The sequence below is a fragment of the Carassius auratus genome, chromosome 43 (genome assembly GCF_003368295.1).
Source record: "Carassius auratus strain Wakin chromosome 43, ASM336829v1, whole genome shotgun sequence".
Taxonomy (NCBI): Eukaryota; Metazoa; Chordata; class Actinopteri; order Cypriniformes; family Cyprinidae; genus Carassius; species Carassius auratus.
The window spans coordinates 3654218-3675774 of record NC_039285.1 but is presented as its reverse complement, the minus strand read 5'-3'; the positions used below and the strand labels follow the sequence as shown (position 1 = coordinate 3675774).

Sequence of the window (21557 nt, the reverse complement as noted above, 5' to 3'; positions counted from 1 at the left end):
TCTATTCATTTTGGTTTGACTTTAAAATGGACATAACAAAAAAAACAAAGCCCTTAGTTTAGAACCTCATGATATTTTACTTTTATCTTTTTCTGATAAACATATTCATATTATTATATATTAATGTTAATTATCTTAGCAAAGTTTTATATTCATAAGTCAAAAGTAACTCAAAAGAAACAATCATATATTACATTTTGTAACACTGATCTTAAAAATATGTTTTGAAACCCTTTCAAATATGAGATCACAAAACAAGAAGCTTATAAAAACAATACAAATTCTAAAGCTTTTCAAATTTACATATCTGCCCTAATGTATATATTATTTTTTTTATTTTTTTTATTTTTCTCTTCTTTTTATTGTTTTTGTTTATATGTATGTAAAAAAAACATTCTATCTCACTGATCTATACATACATATATATATATATATATATATATATATATATATATATATATATATATATATATATATATATATATATATATATATATATATATATATAGTTTTCTATTATAGATCAGTGTCCTATCTCCATATTGTTCTCCTCCCCGCGTTCATGTGACTAAAGCGCGTTCACGTAGCCTTGAAGCAGCGCTCCCGTGAAAAATATATTTCAACAGCTTCAGTCAGTGCGCGACACCGAGACTGCCGGGCGACAGCAGCGTCTCCTTTTAGCGAATGTGGAAACACAAACATCCAAACGATTAACAGATATATAACCTAACGCGGACCTACCTATAGTGGATTATTTTTTTTAATTATTACGTTTGGCAGCAGAAGGATATTTTTCTAGAGGTAAGTGCAGTGCTTAAAGCTCTCTTTCGATGATAATGGCTCTGTTGTTGATTTTACTAGGCTTAGCGAGCTAGCTAAGTTAGCTTAAAAGCGGCTAGCCGACCATGCTATCAACACTTTTACAGCGTTCCTCATCAAAACACAATGTATGTGACTTTTTTTGTTTTATTTTTTTATTATTTTGCTAACACGTTACGATTAACCAGTCAGAACCTGTTTTTTAATTATTTTAAACACTGAAATGTGGTCCATGTAGCCATTATTAGCCCGGCTTTGCTAGCTCTCTATGCTTCTGCTAAACTAGACATGTTTATGTAATGAAATGAAATTGAATATGACCATTCCAGAGCTTTATAATTTTAATAGTAGTTTGCATGGATACAGACACGCTATTTGTGTTTATTTTTAGTCCCAAGCTTGAGGCCTCGTTATTTGACATAGAATCATATTTTACTGTTTCTAATCGCAGTGAGGTGACTTGACTGACACCGATTGATGCTGTATTAATCTAAATGGGAAAACTGTAGTGCAAAAGCAGCCTGATATTATATACACATATACACAGAGACAAGGTTAGCCGGGTCAACATAGGCTCTAGCAACCTTTTAGCCCGGTTATGGTCAATATAACATGTAATTATGATGATATAGAAATCAGAGACTTAAGGAAAACATGCACAAAGCTTGCCGTCAACCGACACTTGGTGTGGAGTCTCTACACGTGTAGACTACACGACTCTCTCAGACTCATGATATTACAGTAAAACCATCAGATGTGCTTGTGCATTTGATTGCTTTGAGACCTAAAGAAGCTTAATGTCATGAATGCCCCTGTCTCAACTACACACGGATTTATTTTAAGCCTCGGCGATCGCTGCAGACTCGAATTTGGCAGCTCGATTATCACTCCGGTTTGTTTACATGGAGATGTTGCATCTTTATCGCAACTGAATTGAACTGTACTGTTTTTGTTGTTCCTTATCCTTAAAGATCCATTTAAGCACCCCCTATCGATTACAGTAGGCGAGGTTAAGTTGCAGCTGGTTGAAGCAATAGTTAGGTCAAATTTAAGTCAAATCTCTTCTGTAACTAACCTTATTCTACTATCTTTAGAAAGGTAAGGTTGTTGTAAATACTGGAGTGTTGCCACAAACATGATAATTTTCTACATAGAATAAATAGATGGTTTAAGAAAACATTCAGGCTATTTAAAGAGCTGTAGATAAACCTGTATCTATCTGGGATATCCTATTTGCCCATAGACATGTCTTTTTAGTTTGATGATAATGCCTGGGAAGGCATGAGTTTAATAATGCATTAACCCTTCTACCTTGGCTTTGGGACACATTAGATTTGAGTTTCTGTGTGTCCAGGTGCTTTGGAAATGCAATCCGCCTCTTTCATTCTCCTCACATACCTCAGCAGTGAACTCGAGATCATGTTATGGTGCATTCTTCAAAACGTTATTGATTCTTTATCTTTGCTTTTGCTGGTACACCAGCTCTACATTAGAGATTTGTGTTCTTTAGTAAGATAACCACAAGGCAGTGTTCATGCAGCCTTTCAAGCAGAGATGAACCAACAGGTAATAGTAGTAATTATAACTGTTATCTAAAAAATGATAGGCTAGTTGTTGTTGTTATGTGAGAAAATATACTTGGTAAGTAATTTAAATGTATGCATTTATTTGCATTCTAAATGGGTCTGCCTATTTATTATTGTCATTTATTGGTATTTCTAATACCTGTTGTTAATAAATGACTTTCAAGACCTTTGTTATTTTAAAAGGGTGTTACTGGGTCTTATTCTTTATTAATGTTCCCAATATAAAAGAGGAAAGGTGTAAATATTGGTTAAAACCTTAGTGCTGCATTGTACAACTAAATGTTTGCCTAATATATAATGTAGTTGTTGGGACATTTGGGTATTTTTAGTCAATGGCTGGAGTAATTTTATTGTGATTCTTTTAAACCTGTCTTTGTGGGGCAGCTGCACACGCTTGGGCAGTTGAACGTGGTCGCCCCCCACAGAAGTGACATCTGTCTTTTAGAGTTTGAGTCCACAGCTTCAGGGTAATGATGAGGGAACCTTAGCCTGTTTAGAATGGCTGAAACCGTAGTATAGAGCAGGGATAGTCCATTTCACACTCTCTGGCCCATTGCATCTCTCTTCAACCTCGTATACTTGCATGCACACAACACCGTTCTCTTTACCCCATCTTGCCACCAATACCTCCTGCATAATTGCTACAGGATCATAATTCTGGTCAACCAGCCGTCTGAGTAAAGCAGACAAGAAGCCTGATTGTTTACGTTGTGTATGAACTTGTGTGTACCTGCATGGAGGTGGCTGGATTCAGTCTTCCTACTGTGTTCTTTCTCCGTGACAATAATCTATTTGCACATTTCTAGCATAGCATGTTTTGGATTCATTTGTTGTCGTTGCTTCTAATAATTTTACTTTTGGTCATTTAAGTAGTGTTATTTTTATTAGCCAACTTTAGAGATTTGCTTGGCTCTCAGATTTTGCCTCGCAAAAGTGCACGGAACATGCTAATGTTTTTGGAGTGTCTAAGACAAGTAAAAGTATGCTTTTCAGCATGTGCATAGACACACTTTAATTGGCAAGATCTGACATTTGTGGCATGTGAAGATGATTGAGAACAACAGATCCTGTATTGTGACACTGTACAGAGACTCAAACCCTCTTACGTAAATGTAAATGACAACACAAATATACTAAATGCCTCGTTGTTTGTCTAGAGTACCAACAGCTAGTGTTGTCACAACACCCGGGACTACGGTACCAAGTCGGTACTAAAAAATGTAAATGTTATGATTGATGGGCTACCCGAAAAGTGTGCAGATGCGCTCTCTTCATAAAAGCATTTGGTGGTGACATCAAAATGAGGAAACATCAAACTAACAAAACACTTTAAATGACAGACACCCAGATCAAATGAAAGAGTTTCATTGTGTTTCCCATACATTGATTTATTTGTGGTGGTCTGCCGCAATATAAAAACTGACCGCCACAAATAGATTTTCCAAAAGATTTTGACTTCGTTGAATAATCATTAGCAATACACGAGTCAAAGTCGAAACCCGTTGCGGGTGTTTTTACATCACTGTATTTCTGAAAAAAAAAAACTATTTTCTTCAGAAAATCTTGGTTGTCATTTTTCATTTAATCTTGCTTGTAATGCATAAGCAGAGTTATGGGGAAACCTCTCTCTTGCACAAGTGCCTCCTAATGGCAGAGAATGAATTTGCATATATATGCCACAAGTAGAGTGCCAGTCTGTTCTGTCATGAATATTAAATATTATAATTTGAATGTTGGATTGAAATGAATGCTGTTATTAGAGTAGTTAATCGGTAGCGTAAGCGCGGCTAACGCTAATATAATGAGCATTAGAATTATGTTTCTTTATTAATGATTTAGTGCTTCTATAATTTTTATTAGGTTAAAAAAAACATGATGATATTTACTATTTTTACACACCAGAAGCATTTAAATGAATTGTGAATATAAAATATGCTTGTTAGAGAATGTACAAATGGTTAACATTGTCATATCAGTCCGAAAAGCAGTTCTGGGCTTTTTATTTTAAGCTAACTTAGTTGTTATTCTTGGCTTTAAAATTCAAAACCCCTTTTAAATTAATTATGTTCACAGTTTAGGGTTGTGACAGTGAGGAAATTTTATCACCGGTTAATCAACATGTGAAATCACCGGCAATACCCGTATCACCGTGGGGGTGGGGCATTCCCTCTTTTCCTCGCTTTCCTTTGCTTTTAAATAGCTTGTAAAAGGTGCGTGCACACTTTGCTTTCACTTTCAAATAGCGGCAATTCGTTTTGAATTAGTGGCAGTTCAGCGTCAATTGGTTGAATAGAACAACTCACTTTGGCCTATTTATAAAACATAGAACATTCACAAAAAAAAAAAAATACACCATGCTATAGGGCAGGCTATGCCTAATACAATATAACAAATAACTTGCATAAAGATTTAAATGGGTATACAATACTGGAAATAGGCTAAGTATACATGTATAGTATATAACCAAATAAATAAAAAACATAGAATGTTTATTAGCAAAATGAATAAGAAAGCTTGGAGGCACATCATACACCTTGATGTCAAATTAAATAAATAGGACACAAAGTTGAAATCAAGTAAAAATCATCAAACAATGTGGAACCAATTAAACAAGAAACAAATGTTTAAAAAAGACCTTCTGAAATCACCTTAAATAAATGGCAAAAGTCAACAGGCTTTTCAAAATCAAAAATTTTGCCAAACAGGCACTTTTGCATTTCATTTCGAAACTAAATCATCCACCATCGTCTTGTCTGTCTCACCTCACTCTTCTTGTCAGTCAGCTCTCCTCACTGGAGAAATGAAATCTGATCTGTGATGCAACTGTCGTTCGACACGCTGCATTGAGCAGCCGCATTCAGTTTTTAATTTTAGTGAATGTAATTTTACTGAATAGATTTTTATTACTTTAAAAAATCTAAATGACAGTGGTGGTCAGTGCTGCGGTGGCAAGTGATGTGGCTGGTATTGCGGCTTAACACTGATATCACCGTCAACACCGTCTGTCGTGGCAAGCCTAACACAGTTTGGATTAAAGTATAGTCACATTTTTTAATTAGCATGCTTTTGTGTTTTGCTTTGGTACTGAGAACCATGGATTTTCACTGGTATTGGTACCGAATACTGAAATTTTGGTAGCGTGACAACACTATCCACAGCAATTGAATGGTTATGGCTGTAGGTTACCTTAACAGCCCCTGCCCAGAGCTTAAGCTGTATATCGAGTTACAGGATAGAGCACTAATGGACTCTGTCCATGGAGAAGATATCTTAGCGATGAGCAGGAGATAATGGATGGGATAGAATCGCTAATGAAGTGTGCATGTTATGCTTCATTTCCCCCATTTGTCTTCAGATGGAGAAGCTTCTTTTTCACTTTTGAAGTGAGTGGCCCAATTGGAGACGAGTATGTCAAAGATGGTCATGCAGATGTAGTCTGTCGTAGTAATGTGCAGTTAAATTATATGCTTTGAAAGATAAACTTTTGTCTTTGAGCCTTGTATACCAGAGATAAATTCACTGCTGTTTATTGTATGTTGTTGGATTGTTTATGGTGTTGATATTCACTCTGAATTAAATACGATGTATGCCTGTGAACGCCTGTAAATTCAATTAGTGATATATTCACTTTTTTTTTTTCCCAGAAATTATTTTCCACTGGAAAATTCCACTTGTTTTGCATTCCCTCTATGGAGGAGTGGAGCTCTGGTGTTTATTCTACCCGGAGCACAATGACCTGCATGTAAATATCATGCCTGAGCCCTCATTTAGATGGAAATGCTGGGCAGAATCTGTGCCCTGCCCTCAGTCCTTTTGTTTACAAGTGCATGCCCTGTATTGATTGGAGATTTGTACCATTATCAAATCATTCTGCTGTCCCATGAGGGCAGTGTGGAGCACATGGTCAAAATTATTATTAATTTATTTTTCTTTTTTTGTGTGTGTGTGTGTGTTTGCTTCATGGTATTTTTTTGTGTTTAGAAGATTATGTATGGGTGATATGACGCTTTGGCACCATGGATGTATAATTTTACTCAAAACATATAAAAACAAAAGATGCAGTTCACACAGAATTGAAAAGATAGAGAAAAACTGTCAGGAGATACCATTTCTGTGATCTGTTTTCAGTTTCTGAATTTAATATTGAAATAAAGAAAATAAAGTATTCGGCTAAATATTTAGGGAAAATTAAACTTCATATTAAATATCAAATTATTTTTGTATTTTTAATGTAATACTGAATATACAAACAATTAAGTCTAAGTCAACCAACATTCAAGATGTAATTTTGTTTAAAGCATTTTATTTATTTATTTTGGTCATTGACATGGCAAGGTGTTTATTTTTTTTCTATCCATGCAGACATTTGGGGGGTGAGGCTGAAATGAAAAAAACCCATTTTGCATGTGTGAACCCTCACATCTGCCCTTTCAAATGATAATGTAGCAGCTCTGGAACAAAAGACTTGGCAAATGGTCTTTGATAATTTTCAAAGGCTTTCATTTCTTTTATAGGTCCATCGTTGTATTTAACATTTCTATGATTAACAGAAGTTTATAGTTGAATAGGAAAAGGCTGTCTTAAGAACCTAAAGACGAACACCATTTGTTGTGACTTTAATGGCAGGGATTTTAATATGAGATCTCGTGAGCACAGCTTTGTGGAATTTAATGTTTTGGTTGCCATGTTATCACTAGCTAAATCTACAGGGCATGTTTTGACAGAGGCGAGGGACCAAAGGTCAAACGAGACAGTCAGAGCCCTGTAGTGTCTCACTGAGCCAAAAATGGGGTTGTTGTCCAGGCCTTAATGTCAGTTTCAAGAGCAGAAAGGTCAGATTGTTTTTATCAGCCTTACTCTAAGCATGTTGGGCATGTGCTGGTGTATTTTGGGTAGTGGTGAGAGGCGATACTTATGGCACTTTTCCACTGTGTGGTACGACTCGGCTCAGTATGACTCGGCTCGGCACAGTTTGCATTTTCACTGCAGTTTAGTATCGCTTTAGAGTTGGCGGGATTATTCACATGTCATTATAGTTGTGCCGCCTCTACTACCACGACTCCTAAAAAAAATGTTTTCATCCGCCTCGCCCCATCAAGATCTCTCCGGATCCGCTCCTCTGCTACCAACGAGAGGAACGTTTGTACTTCCTCAACAGACAACGAAACTTTTTGGTTGTTTAAAAAAGATGGCGCTCGCGTTCGGTCCTTTGCTTGCTTGCTGAGTTAAATCTAGCAGTTCTCGTGTTTTTGTCACAAGTTCAGTGATGCAGGTAGTGACGATTCTCTCCAGCCAATCAATTAAAAATATTCTTGTTTGCCGTAACCCGACGAACCTGTCAATTTAGGACCGACTCAATTTATTTTTTATTTTTTTTGCTTTTAGTCCGACCAACTTGCCGGCTGTACATTTGCATTAAGACCAACCAATTATTATTTTTTTTACTCCTCAAACAGCTAATACAAAAGCAATAAAATAATATTAATTATATTATTTAGTAAGTATTGTAAATATATAAATTGCCTAGGCCTACATACAAATGAAGGCTACGTTCCTTCTTTAAAAAAAAACAAAGTGACGTCATCTATGTTTACACGAATGTCACACTATGGCCTGTGCGTTCGCTTCGTCTCATACTCTCATTCATTATCAGAGTCAACGGTTCGCACTTGGTAATGATGGCTGCGGCTGCAGTAAACAAAATGTTTGCAGTCACTGTTCAAAGTCATACAGGTTCGCGCACCATAATACATCTAAAAAATTCATTAAAACAGCTCGACACCGCTTTAACTCGGCACAAGATTTTGAAAAAACTGTGCGCAGATCTTCAGAAATTCGTGCAATAAACATGTTTTTGACAAAGATTTCAATTTGTTTGTGGTCTATATAGCCTGCATCAATATGAGGTTTGCAATGATGCGCCCGGGAGGCACGGGTTGAAGACCCAGTCAGTGATGTCAGGATATGCTAATTTGTTCAAATTCATACCTACTTAATCACCATCACCAAACTTGTACTTTTTTTTTTTTTACATTGAAACTTGAAAAAAAAAATAGACCTACCTACCGACCCTTTAAAAAAAAAATGCTTACTGTTACTGCAAACCAAAAAAATTTTTAAGGATGGCCTCAGTCATCAGTAACTGTACGGTTCACTTGAAACCTCAACCGAAGTGTTACTAAGTACCAGGTACTGTACCCAGTGGAAAACCCCCCAAAAGTTAACTGTACCATGTAGGGCTGAAACTATTCACAGAGTAACTCGAGCAACTCGATTACAAAAAATGATCGAGGCAAATTCCTATGCCTCGAAGCCTCTTTTAATTTATTTTAAGTCTCAAGTCAGGTTGTTTACCAAAAAGTTAAATTTGCTTAATTTTCAATAATTAAAAAATAAATTAAAGGAGCATTCCGTAGGTTCAGAAATTTCTAACCGTTACTGACACCATTGGCCGTTAGAGGAACTGCAGCCAGTCTCATGCTCGTTCTCAGTGCCCAGAGGAGCATGCTCTTTTTTTTCTTTTTCTTTTTTACTTCGAGGAGTGTCCGTGGGTGTCTGAATTGTGCTGGAGGCTGGTCGCTTCTTTCCATCCACAGAGTCCATCTGAAAACACTATTGCCGCTGCTTACTATAATGGCTGGCGTGCCGTACGGTTGTAAGCCCAAGTAGACGAGAACACGCATGACGTCACATTTTATGAATTTTCGTGCCAATTCGGGCCCGACTCCTCCACAAACAATTGAGCCTACAGACTGATAGAGGCAACCGTGGTGGACAGTCGAGGTGTCATTCTTTTTTTTACATCATGGTTGGCTCATACATGTACAAATGAAAACTCTTTTTATCTTAAAGATTTTTTTTAAAGTAAAAACCTCCACATAGCTCCTTTAAATTAATATTTTATGTGTTTAATGTTTAATGTGCATCTCAGAAAATGCTTTATTTAAAACTGAATGGAACTTAGATGCACTTAATTCATCTGTCAACTTTATTGTCATTGTTCACAGTACAAGACAGAGAAACAATGGGTAATAATTAAATGTTTATTTTTGATGTATGCATTGCATTCTATGAATTTTAAAAAATCTATGAAAGGAAACTTAGTTGTTCATTTTAAAAGACCCAGGAGTCTTATTTTTTTCTTGCATAATTAATATTGCACTTTAAGCAAAAACACATTTTATCCGATTACTCGATTAATCGATGGAATTTTTGGTAGAATATTCGATTACTAAAATATTCAATAGCTACAGCCCTAGTACCATGCAGTAGAAAAGTGCACCTTTCACACTGCACGTTGGTTCCAGAAATTGTCGGTCACCTTCTGTGTGAACACACACACATCCCAGGATTGATTCCGGGATCGATCCCGGGTTGTGCACCTAGCAACATTGATGGGTTCAGTCCTGGAATGTGCTCTGTTTGAGCAAAAGCCAGGACTAATGCCGTAAAGGGTGTGTCGTAGTGATGATGCACATTATTGTGCGACACTTTTGCCAGGAAGGCAGATCAACGTTTGTGACAAAAAAATATGTGCAAACTGTAATGAAGCAGATATCAGTTAGCTCCTCACTATACACACTGAAGCTGAGATTGTTTGCCAGCTTAAGTGAAAGTTAACGTGCCTAGCGTTTTCAACTTGTACATTACACGTCAAATCCTGATGTCACGTGTCATTACAGGACCTTTACGGGTTGTGTGTGAACGCACGCACATATTCCGGGAAATCACAGGAAATGTGAAAGGAACAAAATCTAGTGACCCGAAAAAATGCAGGGACACGTTACCAGTGTTTTTTTCCGGAATCACAGTGTGAAATGGTCATTAGTGGTGTCTGATGTGTCTTAACACTTGGAGCTTCTTTATAACCGTTAAAGTTGCTGATATTGTATTTGTTGTAGTGTGCCACATTCTCTCTCTCTTTACTTATCAAGGCATTAAAGTGCCTTTAAATCTGCATTGCTCTGTATTTATGGTTTTGTTGGTGCTGTTAATGAGCAGCATGTGTGATCGTTGAGTGTTGTTTAAGTTGCCGGCTGTCATAGAGGTGCCATGCTGTAAAATCTCTTTGTCTGGGTGATGTGAATAGAGCCAGTGGCAAGAGGAGGAGCTGTGAAACCTGACACGGCTGGGCCCATGAACCGGTCCCACTCCTCCTCCTCCTCCTCCTCAGCAAAAGAGAGAGCGAGCATGCTGACTTCAGGCTGACATTTGACTCCTCATCCCACAGGCAACAGCGGTGACTGTGCAGGCGGGACTCTCTCCTTTCTGCGGTCGTACTGAGAGTTTGCTCCTCTGTGCAACAGCATGTTTCTTCCCTCTCTGTTTTCTTCACTTGGAGAGCTAACTCTGAAAGTCTTGGGAGTGGTCTTTCTCAAATGAGTCCTGGAATGTGCTTTTAGAGGGGAAAAAGCCAGACAACTCAACTCCTTAACCCTTTTTTTTTTTCCTCTATCTGGAAATTGCTGCTGAAGTCTCTTTCCAGGATCTGGAAACTGGTCTACTTGTGTAACATTCCTGGATTACAGGGAATTCTCCCCCCGACACTTTTTTGTTCTACCAACTTTCTTTGCGCTCGTCCTGGGCTGTTCTTTATTGAAGAAAAAAGTATTTTAAAAACACAAATCTTCTGCTCTCCACTTTGAGGATCCGCTGCTGGAATGATACAGATTGTGTGAGTGTAGGTGTTTGGGACTCATCCCTTCCTCCTTTGGGGGGTCGGGTGTGGGGATACCTTACCGTGACCCTAGGAGACCTGTTGGAGCGGTGTTTCTATCTTACGGAGGTTTTCGGAGACTGTAGGAAAACGAGAGTGAAACAGGAAAGTAGGGACCCTCTAATATGGGCCCTTTTTTTATGGAAAGAGCATGATGTAGAGTCAATCTGCTCCCTATGTCGGCCTCTATTAGACTACAGCCTGTGTACTCATGGAAGGGGGTGCTCAAGCTCTTCTCTTGCATAGCAGCCAGAACTGCTATTAAACCTAAAGGTAACAAAACCATGTTCCCATGTCTCTTTCTCATTTACTAACCTTCATGTCATTTCAAAAACCTCAGTGACTTTCTTCTGTGAAATGCAAAAATGGTGTTTTAACTGTTTGTCTATACCATGAAAGTCATATGATTCCAAAACAACATTGGAAAATACACTTTCATTGTATGGTCATATTACAGAGACATTTTGATTTGACATAAACCAGAAGACAATTAATGCATGAAAAAACTTATCATGCTGTTTGTAGCACTTCCCTTTTTGTGTACAAATAAGAAAACCAATCCATTCACACACTTGCTGTCCTTTCGGCCTCTGATAGCATTCCTGTGCTTTCTAATGTGGACAAAGAAGGAAGAGTAGTCTATTTTCATAGACAACACTTGATTATTTTCTTTTCTCTGTTTGTTTTAAAATGCTTTTATTCCTCCCATCCTTTTTTGTGTGTCTGTCTGTGGAAAGCTTAAGTCTGTGGCATGGAGTCACGGCTTCAGTGAAGCTGTCATCAGATCTGCTGTGTGCATTGTTGCAGTGTCTTGTACTCCACTGTGCTTTTCTGTTCACTCCATTAGTAGTGTAATAGTGTAGACTAGGATACACAAATGAGTTTTGGGTTGGGGGAGTGTGGGGGGTTGAACGTTGAAGTGTGATGGTACAGTGAGGGCAAGCTGGGACTCGTCTGTCTGCTCAGGGAACTCTGACTCACAGACTGGAAGATCATGCGTTTCTGTGCCTTGTGAACGGATAGTTGACATAACATGTTTTCATTGTCCCATTTTCTTTTCATCACTATTTAAACTTCTCAATTTAATTATAAAAGTTTTTGATTAATGAAAAATGTAGCCTCCTCAGTGAACTGAATTGCAGAATGTCAATAAATTAAATAAATTTATTTTTTGGAAATAAGTAATACAATGCATTGTTTATAATTGTATTATGTATTTTGGGGGGTCACATTATGTAACTATTCAAATTAAATGTTGCTTAACTAGTGACTAGTAACAGCATCTGAAAGCATACATTTTCCGTTACAATAATCACACCTTCAAAAAATCATAAATGTTCATTTGTCAACTACACACAGTACATTTCTGTGCCTTTATCTCATCCTATAATTTAGATTTTTTTTTCCCTCATGCCAAAGCTTTTTGCTGGTGGCTTAATGGTTGAATAAGTTTTCTGTATGACATAGAATTGGTCCTGAGATTTGGTACATCGATACAGGTCACTGTATGACTCATGGAAAGGATTCATAACTTAATTATGAGGATCTTATAGTAGCAGCTGAGTCAATTACGGTTGTTGATATCAAAACAAAATAGCATTTTCAGCTTTTAAGTCCCTGTTGGCTTCTGGTCATGCTGATCCATGCTATTGACCATCTGCCAGATTTGGACTTCTGCGTCTCTTAAACGGCTGAATAATTTCACCAGATACTTTAATGAGTATTGATCGACCTTCCATTTTCAATGGCTTCTGATGAAATATTGAAGTGTGGCTTAATGTGGAGAAATTATTGTGAAGCCCATACATTATAATGCTGTGCATTAGCCCTACCAACCGTGATCATCTGCTTTAACAGACTTTACATTAGAAAAGATAAAACTGTACAAAGCTGTATTCATAAATAGAGGTCATTTGGAGGGGTGTGTCTGTTTCTCAACACCACGGTATGAAGAAGTATCTGTTCTACCTGTTTTGTACCTGTGTTGTTTCCAGCTTCATTCATTCTTTTGTTATCATAATTTATTGCATAGTTGCTATAGAAAAAAAGGAACAAACTAAATATGTGTTATGTTGATGTTTAGAAAGTCATTCTCATCTAAGAACAATGTTTTAAGAAGGAATTTCAACACTAAAGTAGTTGTTGTTTAGTTAGTGTGGGAGCTTAGTGACATTTAAACTTTTTTTTTTTTTTTTTTGTTTAAGCAATGAACATACTGACTATCTGTGAGACCTGATTTTCATCTGTTTTTACATTGTCTATTACAAGACTAACCAAACCTCTTCTTTCTCTCTTTGCATTCTCTATCATTCCAGAGGTCCACACATTTCAAGGAAAGAAGAAAGACGTACTTGGAAATCATATGGACGAAGGCAAGTCTTCAGTAGAGCCTGAGCCATATGGGTTTTTAGGAGCCGATACTGATATTAGGGAGTAAAAACCACAGATATCGATACATTGGTAGATATCCATAGTGTATATTATAGTACAGTACCAGTCAAAAGTGTGGACACTTTCCCATTTGTGTTTTCTAAACTTTTGACTGGTACTATATATAGAATACAGTATATACATATACAGAATATGTATAGGCCTACATAAACACATATTTTGCAATGATCAATCAAATGTAACACTTATAATGATGTGACATGTAATGGAGGCAGGGCATTTACTACTTTTGTCTGTGCCTTGCATCAATTTTAGGATTTTCTTCCAGAGAACTGTGTACAAGAACACGGTTTACAAATAAAACTAGGCCAAAAGCAGTTAATTTTATTGGAATGTGTCCCAGAATATATCCCAGAAAACCCTTCTGCAGTGTGCACAGTGCATGTGTACTGTACCAGCTTGTTTCCATAGAGCTAAGCCTCATAAAGGAATTGAAAGAGCCAAATCAAACTTTGATCATTAATCTTAATAACCCACAAAACTTTTATTATCCATTTTGAGAAATGCTTTCAGATCTCAGTAATAAAACTAATTCCCGTTACAGAATGTTGCAGACCACATTTCAGAGACTGCAGCAAGCTTAAATCCAATGGTAACACCTACTGCGTGAACTAAGTGCTTGACCACAAACATCTCCATGAAATCTAGCATCAAACCACATTATTCAACACCAAGCCAGAGTTTAATAAAACTTGGTTTTGCTAATCCTTTTTATCTAGTGAAGTATGTCATTAATTAGCCCTATCATCAATTTGAAAAGCTGCAAATGGATTCTAGATGGTTGTTCCTCTCACTTTTACATTGTTGTATTGTAAGAAACTCGATTCAAGTGTTTCATTGATGTGGAGGCTTGTAACATAAGTTATGCAACTTTGTCTGTTGTCTAAACAAGATGCAGAAGATCAACTTTCATTTACACATAATGAATATGTTTACCATGAAATTGTTTCTGCGCCTCTGATAGTAATTTAATCAATGCACTTAAATGAACAGGTCTTGGCCCTCGATTTTAACCAGGTTTTTACTCTTGTGCAGTTATAAAATTAGATTGTTACTTTAAATTATTACATTTTGAGAATGTTTCCAATTAAATTGTTTATTCAAGCAACACAATTAAATTTTAGCAGCTCAGATATGCCTTGAAATTTTTTTGCCAACTCATGTTATGTCATGTCTCATCAGAAACCTGCTCATATCTCTTACCAGACAAGTAGAGTCACAGCTCATGCCCTAGGCATGACGAACTTAGGTTGCAGTTTTGATATTTGAATTCTTAAGTAAACATTAGAATATTTGAGATGTGAATACATTGCAATTATCTGTTCTTAAGGCAAGGCTCTGATATCATTTAAAACAGGCTGGCCGCTGGTCCTTAAAGTCCTAAATTCTAATTTGATGGGTCCCATTACTGCAAAAAAAACAAAAAAATCTTGTCTGTCAGACACAGTGACCATTTACAATCATTGAACATATATTTTTTAATCGCTGTAGTTACTCCATGCTACAGTTACTGACCAGCCTCTAGCTAGTTTAAATGCAAGTTTACTGAAAAATGGCTAAAAAATGTTACTTGCCTGACCAGACAAATTGCCTGATTAAAACATAAGTGACAAAAAAATAACCAGTGAACCATCAAAACACGAGAATGATTCTTCTGATTTTAGGACATTGAACATAAACCGCTATTGATAATGGATAGTGTATTTCTGGTATCAGTGTTGCACTGCTTAGGCTCATGCTGCTGTCTGTCTAAAGAGCTGAACATGACACATAAAGATAGTCGCAGAAGAAGCATACTGAGGTAAAAATCTAAATGTTGAGTTTATTTATAAAAAAATGTTACGCTACATACCATGACAAGGGAGCTAATTGCAGAATATTCTCATGATTGCAAATGTTAAATTGATTTAAATAAACAAGTAATTAAGTAGTCACGTAATTAAGATACTTAGATTTTAGGCACAATATTGACTGTGTTTTTTTACTAAATGATTTAGTGTTTTGAAACGACTCAGTTACTCCCTAATTAAGCGACTTACCGCCACCTATTGGTTCTTTTTGTATGTTTAAAATTATAATTATTTTCCACCCAACACTTCTTATTTCTATTTTCAAAAAATTTTGTATCTAAAACCTTAATCTCATAACATCATTTATTGCAGTTGTAATTGTGTAAATTATTTGTTTTTTGGTATATAGCCTTAGTGTAAATTTAATCTATTGATCAACTGTAAGAATTTGACATGAAATATGATGCATATATTTAATAAGGTTTAAAAAATGGTCTTTATAAAGGTTAATAACATCCTAAGTTTAATATCAAAAATGGAAAAGCTAATCTAACACTGATAATATATTGCTTCAGAATATATTTTACACCACCAGAATTCTCGGTGATGTATGGGATATTATCTTAATAATAAATAGCATTTCTGTATATATCTTTTTACATTTAACAAATTAAATATTAAATTATACTTACGTAAAATAATGTGTGATTTCCATCAGAGGTTTGGTCTTAAATTTCATATCAGGTAAATTTAACTTGATCATATTTGTAGACACCCTGGAAAATTGTTTGAGGTTAACACCTCATCACATTCTAGTCCGCAAATAATCATGACTCCATGGAGACCAAAAGCTTTGTTTACTCAGGTCTTAGTTATGGGTTAGCTTGATCTCTTTGACTGAAGAATTATGTGAGCCCAGAAACATACTGGACACAAGTATGCAAATGCAGGTGCAAATTCTTGGCCGAAGCATTAAAAGCAAGTTGTGTAGGTTCTTACATTACATTACTGTAGTGGCAAGGATGCTTTCAGTTGTCAGTGCCCTTAGTCCAGATGTGTTTTTATTTTAGTAGCTAGCTGTAAACATGTCGACAGGTTAACTTGTGTTGATCTTGCTGCTAAGTGTTTTGTTCATGAGTGTATTTTGGGCCTTGGTTTTAAGACTTGACTTTGACTTGTCCAACTGCCTTGCTTTGGCTCAACTCAGCACTAATGCTGATGTTACCCTCAGCATTACTGCTGATGTTTTTGCTGAGGCTCCATTAATCTGATGTACTAAAGTTACCTGTCCTAACGGTCTACCTGAGATACACAAATAACAGTCTTGGGTATTGCAGCTTCAGCTTGTGTAGCGCAGGCCAGTTGCATTGCCATTTGTTCTGTCTTCCTAGCTCCATTAGAAGACCTGACAACAAGGCTGTTCTAACCACTTCCTCTGGGGTTACAGGATTTCCTGTTATATCTAATGGACTGCAAACTTTCCACTGACGTAGCAGCTCAGCAGTGCTGGAGAAAAGAGACACGCCACAGTTGTTTTGATTCCCAGACGAAGAATTTTAGAAAGAAATATCAGCACTGCCACAAAGGCTTTCACCACTCATTGCTTTCTTCCAGAGTTTTAAACCAGCCTTTGGTAGAAATGTATATATATATAACCCAAGTCTACTATATATGTGCCATATAATTTCTCCACAGTGGACTTAAAAAGAAAAACTAATGGCAAACCACCTATATACATTATAGCTTTCCTAAAGAATAATCCAAATTTGATTTTCTTTTTTTTTTAAACCTTGTATTGATTTATTGACAGTAACTCTTGCTCATTACATAGAAGCTTTATTTAAGATAAGACTAGTCATGAGATGGATGAACACAATGTTTGAACATGCTGCTCTGGAATGCTTCTCTACCTTCTTGAAGAAACAGATTTCTGATGGATTAATTTTTAGCTTTGGCAGAAGTAGCATGTTTTGCCTGCCAAGCACAAATTATTAGTCAATGTCCATAAAAAAAATATTTCTCACCATTCAAGCACCATCTTAAACTCTAACTCGAAACTTGACCAGGACTTACTATATACATGCTTTCCCTTCCCTTCTAATTAATTTATACTTTTTCCTCGTAGTGGCACATGCATCACTTCAGCTGTCATTAAAACCTCAGCTTAATGGAGCAACAATGTTATTACAATAGTTTACAACAAGCCATCAGAGCCACTGTTTGGTAGTGGGAGGTTGGCCTGCTGTCTCTTTGGCTCAACTTCAAGCAGACAGACTGTCTTTGCTTCACTTATTATTATATCAGCTACACCTGCTCTGGATATAAACGCATATCTCAACGTGAGCCAGTGTTGTGTCCTGTACTGCTCCTGATGGGCCAACATCCTGCAGAGTTTATCACCAGCCTGCCTGAAAGTTTCCAATAATCCCGAAGACCTTGATTGGCTGGTTCAGATGTGTTTGTGTTGTGAGTTAAGCTCTGCAGAACGATTGCCATCGAAGAGCCAGATTCTTCTCAATGGTTGATAGAAATGATGTTCCAGGCCCACAGGATGTTGGTCCAAGAACATGTGTAAACTATGTTAAGCACCTATATATATACATTTGTTGCCATTTCTAATCCCCTGGTCTTTGACTACAAGCCAAGAAAGGCATTGAAGCCGTAGTGCTAGCTTTTGTGCTTGGGCTAATTTTTGCCTCCGTTATTATACTCAGAGCTGCTCAGTGAGGAAGCTAAAAATACTTGGAGCTTTATCAGAGCAGATGTGTTTACTGGCAGATTCTAAGCCACCTACATACACACACAGCTTGTCATCTATCCACACCCCCACCTTCTTTTCTGGCGCTGTCCTTATTCCTCAATATGAGACAATTTACTGTGCTCTGATCCTGCCACACTGCTCCTTTGTATTTTAGTCTCTTTATTTCTCACTTAAATGATGTCCATGTTAAATCTGCAATCAGTCTCTTTTATTTGTTCCCCAGTGCTGATTTACAGTTGCTCTTGTGCTTCTGATGTGTAGATGTAGGTTATAATAGCAGTAGGGTGTTACAGCGCAGGTCACAGCCTTCTTCTGTCATGCATTAGGAAAGAATCCATCCCAAGTCCTATACTTCTCTTCACAGGTCGTCCCATACACATACACCCTTCTCGCTGCAGTTTGTTGCCATAGTAACACTCCTGAAGCAGACATGCGCTCTGGCCTTCTGACTCCATTCTTCATGTCTGGCTTTTTTTTTAAAAAGACGAAGCATGAATATCGGTGCATTATGCTTAGGCCAGAAATAGCTGCCCCAAGCCTTCCCCAGAGGCCCACATCTGACTTATCATTGGCGTTAGACAGGTATATCTATGTGCCACTCAGAAAGAACAGGCCTCAGTGCTGCTGAGACTCTCATCATTTATTTATTTGGAGTTCATGCCAGTTGAATCAGCAGAAACATGTACATTTTATCTTGAGGCTACATTTTTAAATGTCTACCACGTTTGTTCAGGAAGCAGAGGTGCTAAGGTTGTTGCATTGATGCCAGCGGATCTCTGTTGTCATGCGTAATGGAGTTCAGCTGCTGTTGGATTTGGTGTCAGTGCTGAGCTGGTCATGAATGTTCCTTGTAAATGCATTTACCTCCATTTCCTTCTGGCTGTTGGTGTTAACCATGTTATCTCTCCTCTCTGTCTCCCTCTGTTCTTTAGAAATGAGTCGCCAGACTGCCACAGCGCTACCCACAGGAACCTCGAAGTGTCCCCCTTCTCAGCGCGTCCCTACCTTGTCGGGCACCACCGCATCCAACAGTGACCTTGCCAGCCTGTTCGAGTGCCCAGTCTGTTTTGACTATGTGCTGCCGCCCATCCTGCAGTGCCAGAGCGGCCATTTGGTTTGTAGCAACTGCCGGCCCAAACTCACCTGCTGCCCCACCTGCAGAGGCCCGCTTGGTTCAATACGCAATTTGGCAATGGAGAAAGTGGCCAACTCAGTGCTTTTCCCATGCAAGTATGCCTCATCGGGCTGCGAAGTCACCCTACCACACACAGACAAGGCTGAACACGAGGAGCTTTGTGAATTCCGGCCATACTCTTGCCCCTGTCCTGGCGCCTCCTGCAAGTGGCAGGGATCTCTCGACGCCGTCATGCCCCACTTGCTGCACCAGCACAAGTCCATAACCACGCTACAAGGTGAGGATATTGTCTTCCTGGCCACAGACATCAACTTGCCTGGGGCAGTGGACTGGGTCATGATGCAGTCATGCTTCGGCTTCCATTTTATGCTTGTGCTGGAGAAGCAGGAAAAATATGATGGCCACCAGCAGTTCTTTGCCATCGTGCAGCTGATTGGCACACGGAAACAGGCAGAAAACTTTGCCTACCGACTGGAGTTGAATGGCCACCGGCGGCGCCTCACCTGGGAGGCCACGCCACGCTCCATCCATGAGGGCATTGCCACCGCCATCATGAACAGTGACTGCCTTGTGTTTGACACCTCGATTGCTCAGCTGTTTGCAGAGAACGGCAACCTGGGCATCAACGTCACCATATCCATGTGCTGAGAACTAACAACTGCGCATACTTGAACGCATACACACACATACAAACATGAAACCAGACATTTCAAAACACCGCAGGATACCTTGAGTTGTGCTTGGGGGACGGGGGAGTAGCTAACCTAGAGAACTTTTTGCTGTTGCTCGTTCCAAGTAGTCATCAAAAAACAACAACAACACAAAATGTATTGCTTGGAGCTAGGCACATCCAAACCAGAACTCCTGGGTTCTCAATTTTATGCTACAATATTATATAAGTTAAATAATTAATGTATTCTACACTTTTGAGAGCAACATTCATTGCCCTTGAAGGTATCGGAATGCCATGTTTGTGGAATGGACATTTGAAAATGTGGCATGTGGGACGGGGGTTTGAGGAACGACACGCCAAGCTGGATGGCGGTTGGGAATATTGATCAATTTTGGAGTGGGTTTGCTCAAAATGTGCAACCCTAAGAGCAAGTTTTTGTTCGTTGTGTTGTTGTTTCCCAAGACGTTTTGCATTTCAGTTCAGATAAAACACTAACTTTTATGTTCAAATATTAGGTTTTGTTTTATTCTAATTTTGCACCCCCTCCCACACCCCCCCTTTTTTGTTCTCTCTAGTTTTTCCCACCTTGAGTATGATACCGAAGGTTCTGGTTATTGGTGCATGACCACTGGATCAGTCATAACAAGTCCAGATTTCATTTTAGAAGTCTTGTTTGTTTCAGCCTGTCGCTGCAGTGTTTCTCCTGTTTGTTTTTGAAGGGATGGCTTGGCACACGCACATCAAGCCAGGTTCTAAAAATAGTCAAGTTTTTGACTAAGCTATACTTCTTTTTTTTATATATACATGTATATCAAGTACTCTTGAAGAAAGATACAAATTGTAGAGAAGTTTGGTTTCCTGACCAGGAAACCCTCAATTACAAACACTGGAGTAAACACTGCATGGAATATCAGACTAGGAACCAGGGCAAGTAATACAGTTATTATAATGAGATTATTGTCATAATTATCATTTTGTAATGACTTATAAGAAAATGGAATGAAAAAGGCTGTTGTAACCTTGTGGCTAATCTTCAGTGTTTGTAGATAGTGTTGTTCTTTAGAAGACCTCAATGTCTTCTTTTCTCTTTTTGTAAGTCAATATTTTTGTTGCTGTTGTTGTTTGTATGTCTGTATTTCTGTTTTTTTGTAAGGATAGGGTGAAGCAAAGCCAAACATCTCTGTGGATACGTTGTACTGTTGCTAGTCCTGATCTCTAATTTTATTTGTTTTATTTGTTTTGTTCTATTTTGCCAGTAAATAAATCTATCTTTTTCATACACTCTGTGAATTTTCTCACTGCTCATTCTAAATTACGGCTGATGGTGATACTGGCTTCATCTGGTTCCCTCTCCACCAAGACTGCTGACAAAGTGGGCGGTCATTGTTGTGCTCTCGGTTTCATCTTATGGTACTACCAAGATCAGAGTTAATGGTGTGTATTGTCCTCATGACATGAACATCCTGGGAGGATTGTCACTGAAGGTTTAAGCTGATATGTGTCACTAACATCACCTAATGTGCAGGATGATTCTTCAAATAGCTTTCTGCGAGATTATAGAGAGAGAGAGAGCCAGTGTTGATGGTAAGCATTTGTTTCATGCAGTTCGATCTACAAATGGCCTAT

General features: G+C 38.0%; 1 protein-coding gene across 3 annotated transcripts; it reads left to right on the top strand.

The window, feature by feature from the left end:
• Positions 1 to 618: 618 nt before the first annotated feature.
• Positions 619 to 21212, top strand: LOC113061472 (siah E3 ubiquitin protein ligase 1). Of its 3 annotated transcripts, none has more exons than XM_026230605.1 (3): positions 620 to 801; positions 13437 to 13493; positions 19056 to 21212. In XM_026230605.1, exons 2-3 carry the CDS (start codon positions 13484 to 13486, stop codon positions 19904 to 19906), a joined length of 861 nt encoding a protein of 286 aa, XP_026086390.1. In that variant the 5' UTR covers positions 620 to 801; positions 13437 to 13483; the 3' UTR covers positions 19907 to 21212. The 3 variants fall into 3 exon arrangements, with proteins under 3 accessions (XP_026086391.1, XP_026086390.1, XP_026086389.1); XM_026230604.1 differs by lacking the exon at positions 620 to 801 and adding an exon at positions 10605 to 11394; XM_026230606.1 differs by lacking the exon at positions 13437 to 13493 and having other exon boundaries at positions 619 to 801.
• The last annotated feature ends 345 nt before the right edge of the window (positions 21213 to 21557 follow it).